This window comes from Hesperophylax consimilis, chromosome 8, assembly GCF_061612785.1.
Source record: "Hesperophylax consimilis isolate HC1 chromosome 8, BYU_Hcon_1.0, whole genome shotgun sequence".
Classification (NCBI taxonomy): domain Eukaryota; kingdom Metazoa; phylum Arthropoda; class Insecta; order Trichoptera; family Limnephilidae; genus Hesperophylax; species Hesperophylax consimilis.
The window spans coordinates 27533281-27546863 of record NC_142843.1 but is presented as its reverse complement, the minus strand read 5'-3'; the positions used below and the strand labels follow the sequence as shown (position 1 = coordinate 27546863).

Here is a 13583-nt window from a genome sequence, read left to right as displayed (position 1 = left end):
TACAGTTTCCTGTTTTACCAATCCCAATTCAAATATCGATTTTTCACTGCAAAACAAGCAAATTTTTAGGCTATGCAGTGCCATTACAATTGTCAAATTGTACAAAAAAAACAATGGAGTCCACTCTCAGTGCAGGAATTTGGATAATATTATTATTATGCTTTGCACAAAATCTATTTGCTGACAAAGAAAACACACCGATTATATTCTCATTCCCAGAATATCAATACAAGGAAACACCAAAAAATGTAAGAAATGCAATAATCTTAGTTCTGTATTATATATCTTCAGCGTATAAACAAAGTATAAATTGGCATATAACATATTAATATAGTTAGTCTTATAGGTATTAATTTTTATAACAATTTCATCATTTAAAACTACCTGTGAATTAATCATGGACTAAAGCAATGATGTTAGAATACATCTATACTTGTTACCGTTGTCTCACAAAAATAAGATAAAATGTGGCAAATAAGAAATACTCTTATTTTCCAGTAAATTCTGAATTCAAACGTTTGTGTATAACAAAGGTAGACATTAAAAAAATGTGTATGAACGAAACAAGCGGCAGGTCCGGGCGGCATTTTCGTAGTCAAAAGTTGCATCAAATACTACCTCAAGGCCAACTAGAGTCACAAGCCTGGCAGATTTTGAAGTGTGTAGTGAGTCAGTGACGTGCCGTAAAGAGCAACGACAGTTAGCAAATGGTGGCAATTGTTAGTGATACTTGTCATTACTGCTGATTTGTATGTTGTTTACTATTTATAATACCGAATACATTTTCTCATTACACACGTTTTCATTTCATCACATTTTTGGCATTTTTTTTAGCAATTTACTTTGAGTGGCACACAATCATACGCGATGCTCGACAGTTTAGTACTAAAACTACAATATCGAAAGCACTACAATTGACGTTATTTTTTTTTTTGTTGTTCGTTTTTGGGGTGTTATGCCGTGTTGCGCTAACTCCTTCTTTAGCCGACGTTTCGGACAGCGTTGCAGTGTCCATCATCAGGGCAGATCCGGTAGTTATTTTTTACGTTATTTTTGTTTGCCACTTTGAGATTTCTACAGCACGTCCATATATACTTTAACATCATTGCCCCAAAATAACTAAATTGGAATAGCCAATGATTACTTACAATTTAAAGAATTATATTTATGTAATTGTTTTGTTGGTAGGAAATAACTTTTCGGGAATTTGAAACTGCATGTGAACAAAGCAGGGCCTGCAGTAACTCTAATGGGATAGCGAGAGCTCGCTGTATTAGGGAATGTGTGTCTCCATCTTGCTACCGAGAAATTTATTACAAGGATCAGGTAATTATTTTCATTTCACAATTTATCTGGAATGCTTAATTTAAATAATACAAATTGTAATTAAGGTTTTTTTTACAGCTGGAAGATGGAGAAATTGATGTGCGATTGAATTCTTTTAAGGGTTGCTTTGTGCAAAAATCCGGACGTCAAAGAAATTAGATAAAGTTAAATGAGATAAATAAAAAATAATAATTTTATGTTTTTGTCTTATATTAAACACACTTCAAGCAGACAAAAATAGGGTCTCGTTTTAGAAAATGAATATTGCTTTAAACTGCTTTATCTTTAGAAGATTTTTTTTTTACCTAGTAGTTTCCATACCCAACTATAAAAGTACTGTCTGAAATTAAAGCCTTATTTGTGATACAACTCCATTAACTGAAGTTAAAGTTACTTTTAGGCCATTTAGTGATGTTTTATGTGTAAATAAATGTAAGCATTTTATTACATTACAAAAATTTGGTTTTCGGTTTCGCACAAATCATTACAAAAAATGAGCGATTTCTGCATCTCCAGTGCCATAAGTTTGAGGATTTATTACCTGTTCTACAGGCTTAGTAAAGTTTCTTTTTGATTAAATATTCTTCCACACCAGGGACAAGAGGATAAGAAAATGGGAGTTTGTATCACATTGTTTATACATATACATATTTTAGTTGGGCCCTTTACAAAAAGATTGGTTTATAATATTCATATAGAATTATCGGAAAGCAATGCCTTTCCAGCCATTCAAGTAGGACCGGCGTAAAAGCTAGAACCACCCTTCCCGCCGGAAGTGTGTTAATATATTGTACCCAGATATTTTATCAATTTATTTTGATTTTATCAATAAGATTTTGAGAATCTTAACTAAACAATAAAATTAGTGGTATGTAATATGTTGTAGTTTTTTACTCAAAGAAAGTGTTCATGAGATTTAAAATATTGGTAATAATTTGTGCTCTTTCAGAGCACATTCCTCGCTGGACCTCTTCGTCCCCAAATGTGCTTACCAATTTATGCAAAGTGCCAAATAAGATATCATATTTTAAATAAACGGAAAACATTTCCTTATCTCTGCTGGAGAACAGTTTGTCATTGCCGTTGGTGATTTTGTAACAGGTCAGCCAGTTGAAGATGAACTTTAAGAATTTCTTGTGGTATTTTGAAGCCTGGTTCTGATAGAGGTAAAAGGCTATTAGTTTGTGTGTCCAGGGTTGAGAGGTCAAAGCCACAACGAGATTGGAATTGTTCCCCGCTGCAGATTGTAGCATCATATTCAGACATTGCCAGGCGCTGCTGGACTCACCTTCAGAATCCTGAAATATATATGAAAAGCATTGATCAGACACCTACTGGATGTTTCCCACTAACAACTCAACAATGATGTACATAGGTATTGTATAGTAACATATTAACACATTGATGGACACTTGTTGGAAAAGAGAGGTTTGTAATATGACGCAAAGGCGCCTGGCCCTGAGCCAAAAGGCGCCTTGCGCTAGTAAAAACCTCAAGGGCGCGGTGTTAGGTATTATCAGCGCCATATTGGATGGAGACCATTGATGTAGCATGGAACAGGGACACCTGAAGGCGCCTTATTAAAGTCGTGGGATCCTAACCTGAAAGGACAATGGGAAGAAGATTACATGGAATATATTATTATTTATGCAACATAGTATTTCTTACCTTACAACAAACCATCTGAAGCCTGAAGAATAAAGCGCGGTACGTGTTGATATATTTCTCTGCAGGATAAACGGTAGACAGTATTACAAAAGATTTCTCTTTCGATACATCTAGAGAGAAGATTGTATAAAGCAACTGAAGGACGGCAACCGTTTTATCTTTGTCTTTTTCGTCTCTCAAAGAAATTACCAACGAAGCAGGATCGAGTTTGATAAAATTCTCACACTGGAAAGAAAACTCAAATAAAATTATGCTACCATAGCTTGTCAATAAAAAACTCGTGTGAAAATAATATAGCTTAAAAACATATATTCATATAGGTCAACAAACTCTAATTCTGTATATATCACATATGTATAAGTTTTATTAAATATAGTTTCATGAAGAATTAATAAATCATCATTTAAAAACGATTAAAGCCGTATTAAAGACATTGGCCTGTGAATGGTTGGCAGGTTCTGAGAGCACTTAAGCCGCTACCTCACAGATTGGCCGGCCGTGTGCGTAAAGAATCGGACAATTTCGTTTCAAGTTGCACTGTGTATACTCGCACACGGGTCACTACTGCGTTTTAAAAATTATTTGAAAAGTATTCATATTTTTTGGAAATCTTGATAAATATTTAAATTAAGTTTTTTTGTTTTCATACTGACCAGAGTGAGATTGACCTTACTGTTAACCGACAAAAACGAGGTACGTTTGACGTCACGCATACCCCGTTAGATTCCAATCGTTTTGGCGGACAAAAATACAAGCTTTTAAAATTATTTTAACTATGAAATCAACATAAGAAAAATAATACTGGTTGATATGTTAGAAGGTGAACATTTATAAAAATAAAAATAAATGAGTGCAATTCCTTATTGCTGTACTCTAGTCACGGAATAGGAAAGAAATGCAAAAAGTTTAAGGATATAAATATTATATAGTTTATTATTCTTTTGTTCCTAACCTTTCCTACATATAAGATAAGACACGTAAGCGAAATATTCTTTTCTATACAAACCGTGATATTGTATTTGACACGGTAGAATGTGGATAATGATAGCAATTGAAGAGCCGTTTTGGACAAGACGGGATTTGTGCTCAAGGTCGCATCGTAAATGTATTGCAGAAATTGTGGAGAGCTGATAAACTGCGATAGAACTGAAAAAGTGAGAAAACAATAGTTTACCCAAGACTTAAAATTAATTGCAGAAAGCTGGACTGTTTGATTCCGTTTTGAAAATTATAATTTTTTTTGTAAACTATCGCAGATCCGTGAAAAATCACGGAATATTATAATTGTAGGATTTGTAAAGCATATTATAATATATCTACCTAATGAAATTGAAATAAATCTGTCAAAAAATTAAACAAAAGAAATACACATTTCAAAAAATAGAATTATTAAAAAAAAAAAATTATAATTTTCGGATTACAGGTCTGAATTTACACAATCAGTTCCAATTTTGAAAATTTCAAAGCAAATTTGAGATAATTGAATGTGAAAATTTCATGCAGGAATATTTCAGTTCACGCACATCACGGACAACCGAAATGAATATGTTTGATATGTACGTATACCTATATTTCCAAGTACCTTTGTATGTATATCTTTCAGTGCATCTCACCTTGTTTGTCCTCCAGTTTCAGAGCAGCATGCAGCAAGCAGTAAGCTTCCGTTACAAAGTGGAACTGAACATCCATATTATTTTTCTTGTAAATTGTTAGTATCTTAGGCAGCAGGGATGCTGTTCTTTGAACTGTTGTGAGGGATGGAACCCTCGGAACGCAGGTACTGCATAATTCGAGTAGACATAATACTGACTCAGCTATAAAAAAGTTTTATTTCTGTTAGGTTTGTAGGAATGAAGATAAAATTACGCACAATCATTTGCTTCCTACCACTGGCATAATTTTCACATAATGCTGTAGTTAGAAAACGCTTGATGCGATGCTGTGATAATTGTAAGAGTTCTAACAAAGAGTATTAGTCTCCAATATTGAGGAGTTCTTGGGGAGTAAAGGAATGGAAGGAGTGTAGTTTATATTCTTTTACATTAACGAGCCGAGCTGTTCAACTCACCAACAAGTCGTAGAAACAACCCGTTCTAATGTGACAAATGTCAACCGTGTACAAATGTTTGGTGACTATACACCGGTGCCGAAGGGATCAATGACGCTAGTTCCTTGGAGCATCTTCCATTAAAATACCGATAGAACAAGGACAGCATTCCCACCTGATACCTATGCTCCAGAGATTGCAATCCGTTGGTTAAGATATGGGAATCTACCAAACAGACCGCCCGTTTCTGTACAGAGTCAAGGGTTTTCTTTAAGTACCTTGACGCGCAATAAAGATTTATACAGGTTCAGCAGTTGTGTACTATTACAGTATTTGCGGGCCCTACGCCCAGTACGCCCAGCTTCTAAGAGGCTAACTTGACTATGGCTTCGATGGGAGTCATTTAGAGTTACACCAATCATATCAATGGACGGCATGTTGGGAAGATTACTTCCGTTGAAGGAAACTAGTTCTACCGGTATTTCAATCACCGGTATACAGCCCTGAGGTATTCCGAAAGTGTGCTCAATATGTATTTACACAGTTTACATTTGCTGCAGGAAAACTGTTCACAAATACAACTCACTCCTGTGCTAAACAGTTCAGCTAGGTAACGAGTTTTCGGCTTTTGTGTTTCATCCCATCTACAACATGGTCTCTACACAATGCAGGTTCACTCCTTCATTTCCTTAAAACTTAAAGATCGGCTAACAAGGGGATCCATCTAGTTTTAAGATTTCTACTAAAAATAACTCTGTGATGAATTAATTATTCAAACATACCACACGTGTATTGATTTCCTACTGCCAGCGATGCCATTGTAATGGGCAACGTCTCCCATATAATGTGCTTGATGTTATCATCCTGCGTACTGTATTTGTCAATGCAGTACTTCATCAGGTTTGACGAAACGCTGATGGTTTTGTGGTCGTCGCTCTGTGTTATTATTTCAAGCAATAAATACCACAACTCAGGAATGGAAGCCAATTCTTCAGGAATAGTTTTTTCAGTTTGTAGCCATATTAAGAGCTGGTAGAAAAATTTATAACAAAATTCTAAAAATATTTTTGACAGCCTTCATTGTAGTGTAGCTATATAAACCAATTACAAAATTTGGTCTAGTAAATAAATAAAAAAAATATTTAATCTGGGTTGGGTTTCATTCCCGGCAAACGAAAATGTTGATCTTAGTGACAGAGGTAGAATTAAGGAGCTTATAAGCCTGGTATAAAAAGGAAAAAACAAATCAAATATTAGCCGCAGCTAAGAATAAAAATCGAAAAAAGGTAATGTTTTTTATAAAAGTCTTACCACTTGCTGCTGAATTATAGTGGAAATGCGATGTGAGGAAAACGCCCACATCAGTATTGCAGGATGGTGAGTGTATACATCTTTAACTCTATATAGAATCAGTTTAGACATTATACTTATAGTTTTCTGAAGCTTTAAGACTCCGCCTTCAATAGTGGAATAACCTGTATTGTTCAGATATGCTAACTGAAAATTTTAAAAAAATGTTTTGATATTGTGATAATTTTAATTAGGTAGGTTAATAATATATAATATAATATAATTCCAGCTTCTCAGGTACCTTGGGTGAGGTGTTATCATAGGTTTTAGATTGGTTTTCTTACCGCAAAAATAAACCACAAGCATTTGAGAATAGGGTCTGGACATTTCAAATTGGCTGGTAAATTGAAGATGTATTCCACAAAATAAGGAAGAAGAGGAGCTGCTATGTTCTGAGGGCTGAAAATTCAACTTCATTCAATACTTCACTATCAATTTTAGGTGAAGTGGTGTAAAATATATAATTTCATTATTATGACCACACTACTCCCGGAGTCATTTGGACTTGAGACGCTGCAAGGAAGGAAACGCTAAAGAGTAGAGGATGGTTAATAGAACCTGGTTATTCTGATCTGGTCTCCCCGTTGGATATTACAATTTAATAAAAGCCTTGATGGGCTTTTACATGATTTACTCCATGATACAGTGACAACAAGAGTGTTTTTTTATGTTTTGATAACAAAAATAAAATACTTCAAAAAAAGAACATAATACATAATAGATATAAATTTGCTTTTAAATGTATATAATATATCTTTGATGGGCGGACATAAGAGTATAACTGCAAAAGTGTAACTTTTCAGGAGAGCAAAAAAACATTATTATGAACCCAATTATCTCAAGTATTTTAAGTTAGTTTAATAGGCACAAAGTTGTTTATTTATGTTTTGAGTACTGGTGTAACTATATTGTTAATACCATTGATGCCGGCATACACAAGACACATTTTCTCATATAAATCGTTAAATGGTCAAAAATGCAGTTATACTGTTATGTCCGCCCATCAAAGATATAGGAAAAGAGAGAAAGACAAAAAATTTTATCAGAAACCAGTTTTAAAATTGCAGACGGCATAAAATAATAATACAGGTTCATAATACGTAATTTACAAGTGAAAAATAAAAATAATATAAAAATATATGCAATCGCTCCTATGCGATGCTTTTAAATAATAATATTATGTTACATAAACATCATTCAGGTATCTCTTAAATACTGGTAATCTTGAATTAAATATGTCAATATTTGTGGTAAATTTGTTTCTGAGTTAATGAAGGCGAGAAACATGTGCATTTATGTGGTAGTTAGACCAGGAATCATTGTTTGCAGAATAATATATTTTGCCTGGTTGCTCGATTAAAGTCGATTAGCTGAAGGAATTCACAACAGTCTACTTTGGAGTGAATAATTTAATCAAAAAAGTTAAGTCATTTGTTTTTCTTCTATTGTAAGGAGGTTAATGATTTTCAAACAAAAAAAACTTCATAGTGATTGAGAGAGTTCAAATGACACCAAAAGGCTGGAAAGGTGAAGGAAAATATTGTAAATAATATAAAACCATTACCTTTGTGAATTTAAGCAGTTAAAATATACAAAGACAATCAATGAATTGATTGTAGCATCAGATGCGTAAACATCATTCAGTTTATGTGGCCATATCTTGAAGTTGCTATCACTCTCGAAAAGTCCTTCCTAGAATACATGCACAACAGAGAAATTCCAATAAGAAAAAATAATTTATTTAATAAATTTGAATGCAATGCTAAAAATATAACTTACAAATAAATGTCTTCTGAAACTTCTCTCACCCCCTGGCCATTTTGATAAGTTAAGATTTTCAACGGACAGAATGCTTAGAAGTTCTGCTATGTTCAAAAGGCAAAGCTTCCTTATATTTTTACTGGAAAAGTTAAATTATTTATGAATAGATTTACGATTTGTAATTGGAATGAACGAACCAATCAACTGACATGAGAATGAAGTTGATTGAGTTGCAATACCTCATTGGAATTAGTTTGCCAAGAAATGAAAGGAATCCATAAGCGCATAGTTTTTCAGCAAATGTGAGCATTTCATCTGGAGGCAGTGGCCTGTGAAGGATTTCATACAGAAACTCAAGGAATACAACATAATTTGGAATTAGTATCAGCGGCTCAAAATGCTGAAATGAAAAAAAGAATAAGATTCAATACAACAGCAGCATTGATATTGGGAAATATTCAAATCAAAAGATTAAATGAGTTATCTTACTTTAATTTGTGATACAATGTTTTTCAATGTCATAAATACAACGTGTTGTACCATCCCCTTTTGTGCCAAAATTTCACTGTCTTCATCGTCTGAAGAAAGAGTCCTTTTAAAATCCATCTGAAGTACTTTTGTTTTGTCACAGAAATGCAAGGAATCAATGCTGATTTGGCAGAGCATTCCAAATACACAATCCAGCTTATTCTCCGGACTGTACTTATATTTGCTATCAATCAAAAGCTGATACAAAATGTCGAGGCATTTATTTATAGCCGTTGTGGCACAACTTAGCGTTTTAGTAGTTAGGATACTCTCCTCTTCGTTATGATAAATGGCGGAGTGAAGAACTAAACTGGTGCTTAATTTGGTCTGCGTCTCATAACTCATTTTATCGAAAATGGCAGCCAACATTTCAAATAATTGCAAAACGTTGTACATGCTCTCTCTGGATAGAATTGAAGGCATTTTGTATTTGTTTACTCTAGAAAAATAACGGAAAACTTGAGCAAAGGAAAATATTTAGGTTAAAAATGGAGTTTTTTTTATAAATAGGCTTACCCAAAAAATATTTCTGACAGTAAACGCAATGCATGATCAATGATATTCTCCGATCCATTTTCTTTGACAAGAAACTGGATAGTTCTAATAATGGAAGTCACAACTTGCGGGGAGTAGGATTTTTTGTAGAATATCGGCGATGTAGAAAATATATTCAAACATTTGAGGATGTTCCTGAAAAATTCACGAAAGATTTTCTTAGTTTTCACGAAATCAACAAACAGGTATTATTATATTATAAAAGTTTACCTATTTGTGATTTTTCAAGTGCAAAAAACAGCGAAAATACCTTAGAAGTTGAACCTGGAGCGTAGCTGAGGACTCACATAGGAAATTGCACAAATCGTTAACTATATAATGCTCGATAACAATTTTGAAAACAATAGGATTGTTTTGAAACTTTTGCACAGACTCGACTACAAAACTGGCAGCCTTAAGTTGTTCTTGCGTATTTCTAGACAATAACATTCTTTTTAGCGATTCAACTACAGTAGTTTTTACCCAAGAATTAACGCGATTAGCCATCATCATTGGTTAATTAATAATTTATTGAGATTTGATTTTTAACATAATCAAATGAATTCACAAACATAAAACAAAAGTTAACTCCGCAACAAACAAGCAAAAAGTGATACTTTTGCCTCGCAAATCTTGATAATGCGTAATAAAGATCTCTGATTAGTTGAAGATCGATTTGAATTTAAATAAACCAATGAGCGACCGGGAAATTGGAACACATCCAGAGATTTCCAGTTGCGAGTGGTAAGCATGCGCGGTAGATACTGTGTCAACTGTGTGCGTTTTGTGGGAAATGTCGGCAGAGGTCTGCGGTTTACTTCACTTCAGTTCCCAGTTCACGAGCCGCGCTACGTGTTTCTGTGCGAGTGTTCTTTGTACGAAAATATTACCCCCAAAGTGTGAGTGCGATTTTAGTGAGGTGGTGTTTTCTCGAACGTGTCGGAAATTTACGAAAATAAATCACAGCTTCTAAAAGGTAGATACATTTTTATAAATTATTTGGTGTACTTTTTTTTTTATTTTTAACTAAATATATTTATTTTTTACAGTTTTTTTACAAATAAAAAAGTTTTAAATATTTTAATTATTGTCATCAAATAAAATGATTTTACATACACGGAGCTGTATGATTCAAGTAATTAATTACATGAAATATAATTATTTAAATTATGTAAAAAAAAACAATATTTACTAATTTCATAATATTATTATTTTGTTAGGTTGGGTTAGGTATAACTAGGCCTCATGTTAATTTTGCTTGATATCAACTAATTTAACTGAATTAAATATGTACATACCAATGCATGTCCCAAAACATTCCACCATTGCCTGACTACTTTGTTTTGTAAACATTGAATGAATAATAAATTAACATTCAACTCTATTTAAAGCTTATTCGCAACACTATGTAATGATATACTATTATTTATATTACTTACGTTCCGCCACATAAGCTGTCTGCTCGATAGGGACGGGCAGATAATAACGATCTACACTGTCCTACCTAGACCAATAATAATTAATTAATGGTGTATCGATTCTTTTGCTTCAGTAGCTATGCTTCACCGGCTTTATGTTATCTTTAATACGGAAATAATTGGTTGGGTTAGGGTAGGTACCTACTCGGGAACCTTTCCGCTCCTTGTCTTGAACGTAATTAATTATTACATCAACTTAAAGGGTTTTTAATATTGGCACATTTCAGGTTTCCAAACAACCGACAAACTTACATACTATAAAGAAAAGTACTTCGAAGATGACACTCAGATTCAATAAATAAGTATTACTAATAATATTTTAAAACCTTTCGAGTACCTATTTATGCCAGTAACTTTTAAGTTCAAATTATTTCGATTTTATTTAATAAACGATGTATAAAATACGGCTGGTACATAACATTGAAATAATATGTATATTTATTTATAACATTTTTATTATTTTTATTTCTTCCTAGAGCAATCCCGATGAGTTACAAAACTCATTGTAGGATATTATGCGACTTTCTTATCTACGGCATAGTGCACAAATGTGATGAGTGCAATTTTATGCAAATATGATTTTCGCGTTTGTATTGAGCATCTCTAATTAGCAAATAATAATGTGTAATATTTAATTTACATTCATCAGGCATACATTACAATCGATATTAAAATACGCATTACGTTGCTTAATTATTACATTAAATATGAATAAAAACCTTTAATCTTGAATTTTCAAGTCGCACTTTGCACAATTGGCGTCATGCCGTCGATGTTTAAAAAAAATGCAAGACGTCTGTAAGTAAATATATGGCTATTTAAAATTATAATTTACTTGTGCATACGTATGTGTGTCAACTTAATTTCTTTTGTGAGTACCTACCTACGTCAATATATGAACTTGATCTTTTGAAAATTGAAACTGAACAATTTTCAAATGGAAACGAGCAATTATGTACCCACCTGTCCAAGGTTCGTAGAAAACGTATTTAACAAGGTTAGCTAATCGAGAGGGTACGGGCTAGAAAATCGTGACGTAGATAGAAGCCCATTTTCCGCTGGGAGATTTGAATTTACTGCAATACAAGTGACAGAACGCGTTTGCAATGATTATAATATTATGTATAAATTAATAATTATATAAATTAAAACCAATGTTCGGAATGAAAGGGAAAAATATTAAAAAAAAATATTTGCTGCTTAACTTATGCATTGATGATGAAAAATCGAGGTTTTTTATTAGCTCTTTGTACATATTGCCTTTGAAAACATTAAAATTAAATGAACATAAACTCCACACAGGAGGCCCCGAGAAAAATAAATACCTCTGGGCCTATATCATCTTTGGGTATGCTGTGCGTGGGGTCTTTTTGAGAAGATCAGGTTGTGAAAATGGGTCTTAAAGAGACCCATGTTGCCGGAGGGAGCAAACATGAGGGTCTTTCGAGTCGTAGAAACGACCCGTTCTCCTGGGATAAATAAACAAAAGTCAACCAAATGGTCAACCAAACCAATAATGTTATCTAAAGTCAAGGTTTTTTTTCAAGTATTTTGGGGCTCCAGACAAGAGGTGGCTGCCAAATTCAACAGTGGTTAAAAGTATGTAATGGTAATGTATTCAAACTATGTAGTGGTGTGTACTATCCAACATAAGTGCGTGGAAAGATATAATACCAAAAATTATATATAATAGCTGACGTGTTGCTCAGGTTATGAATTGTTTGGAGTAAAGTTTTGAGGTTTTTAATTCTAATGTACCTAACTGAAAACTGGTTGTAGTTAAGGTGGCAATACATAATATTATTGTTGTATTTATTTAACTAGATTGCATCATGTGTTCCTCGGGCATTCCCGACTTTTTCTATCATATTGTTACTGTTTAAAAAATACATTATTTCGACTTCGTATGTCATTTCAGTGCAGAGATAATGCCTAGTCTTAGTCTTCCTCGAGCGTTCCCATCTTTTCTACCATTGATTTTAACATTTTTACGGTTAAAAAAACATATTACGACTTTTATTTGACTCGTATGTACAAACAAAACATAAGTGCGAGGAAATTATCATAGATTTACCAAAAAAAATAAATTATATACCTAGTGAAAAGTGAAGGAGATCGTTCCTTTCGGACTACTGGTCTTCGATCTACGTCACGAGCTTGCTTTTTTTTCCTTGTTAAATACATTTTCTACGAACGTTGCCCACCTGTAATATATTTAAGCAGACAATTATTTTCATTCCAAATTTGAAATAAGCATAGACACATAATTATGGCTTACATTTGTAGGACATTTTTAAAAGTGGAACTATTCAAATTAACTTAACAATAACAAATTAACAATATACCTACGTATTTATCAGTTTTATATAAAATTCTTCGGTTTCATTCAAGTTACATATTCCGCATTCTAATCAACCATGAACTGATATAAACTACATCGTTTCACAGGCGGCGGGCGCCAAAATGCTAAATATTTCACCCCTGAACAGATTGGGGATTCATATTAATATTCTACCCGGAAATGGGGACGGGGTTTAAAAATTATTAACCTTGTTGGCGCTGCAAATAAAAAAATAAAGTATATTTTTATGCACACATTGTTTTTTATTTATGTCTTATTTCGAATGAATTTTCGTCAGGTAGGGAAATCTAACTGCTCTTTTTTTAAATTTTTTATTAGTTTCTTATTATTTAAGCTTAGTTTGTACACGATTACGACTTAAGAGGTAGTTGCAGTAAGTTCCATATTGTATAAACATGTGTGTCATTATGTCTGTCTATATATTAAATAATGCCACAGTTTTCTAGGGTTTCGTGCTCTGAGGTGGCCTGTAGGCTAGTTTTTAATATCAATGTAGCTGTACCCCGCCACGCATTGCAGTTGATCAGTC

General features: G+C 33.3%; 3 protein-coding genes across 4 annotated transcripts in view; 2 read left to right on the top strand and 1 right to left on the bottom strand.

Annotated features, from left to right (window-relative positions):
- The first annotated feature begins 42 nt into the window (after nucleotides 1-42).
- On the top strand, nucleotides 43-2124 carry LOC149421814 (uncharacterized). Its single transcript, XM_089634566.1, has 3 exons — nucleotides 43-248; nucleotides 1189-1326; nucleotides 1405-2124. The coding sequence occupies exons 1-3, from the start codon at nucleotides 114-116 to the stop codon at nucleotides 1483-1485; spliced, it is 354 nt and encodes a 117-aa protein (XP_089490692.1). The 5' UTR covers nucleotides 43-113; the 3' UTR covers nucleotides 1486-2124.
- Nucleotides 2125-2209: 85 nt separating this feature from the next.
- LOC149421813 (uncharacterized) lies at nucleotides 2210-9796 on the bottom strand. The gene is made up of 13 exons (XM_089634319.1): nucleotides 9486-9796; nucleotides 9197-9370; nucleotides 8642-9119; nucleotides 8392-8552; nucleotides 8171-8291; nucleotides 7956-8083; nucleotides 6676-6790; nucleotides 6353-6538; nucleotides 5824-6070; nucleotides 4608-4808; nucleotides 4001-4140; nucleotides 2995-3219; nucleotides 2210-2624 (listed from the first exon to the last, which is right to left on the bottom strand). Exons 1-13 carry the CDS (start codon nucleotides 9725-9727, stop codon nucleotides 2217-2219), a joined length of 2826 nt encoding a protein of 941 aa, XP_089490445.1. The 5' UTR covers nucleotides 9728-9796; the 3' UTR covers nucleotides 2210-2216.
- Nucleotides 9797-10054: 258 nt separating this feature from the next.
- Nucleotides 10055-13583, top strand: part of Rbfox1 (RNA-binding Fox protein 1) — a 731414-nt gene continuing 727885 nt past the window's right edge. For both annotated transcript variants that reach the window (XM_089634055.1, XM_089634056.1), the window contains exon 1: nucleotides 10055-10190. The gene's annotated coding sequence lies outside the window, so the exon portion shown is untranslated. The remainder of the gene's footprint in view (nucleotides 10191-13583) is intronic.

Excerpts from the sequence above, each read along its gene's own strand:
- LOC149421814 (XM_089634566.1), top strand. The coding sequence starts at position 114 with ATGGAGTCCACTCTCAGTGCAGGAATTTGGATAATATTATTATTATGC. Across the intron at positions 249-1,188 it reads ACAAGGAAACACCAAAAAAT|GAAATAACTTTTCGGGAATT; the intron begins GTAAGAAATGCA and ends TTTTGTTGGTAG. Across the intron at positions 1,327-1,404 it reads AAATTTATTACAAGGATCAG|CTGGAAGATGGAGAAATTGA; the intron begins GTAATTATTTTC and ends TTTTTTTTACAG.
- LOC149421813 (XM_089634319.1), bottom strand. The coding sequence starts at position 9,727 with ATGATGATGGCTAATCGCGTTAATTCTTGGGTAAAAACTACTGTAGTT. Across the intron at positions 9,120-9,196 it reads CTGTCAGAAATATTTTTTGG|AGTAAACAAATACAAAATGC; the intron begins GTAAGCCTATTT and ends TTATTTTTCTAG. Across the intron at positions 8,292-8,391 it reads GGCAAACTAATTCCAATGAG|TAAAAATATAAGGAAGCTTT; the intron begins GTATTGCAACTC and ends TAACTTTTCCAG.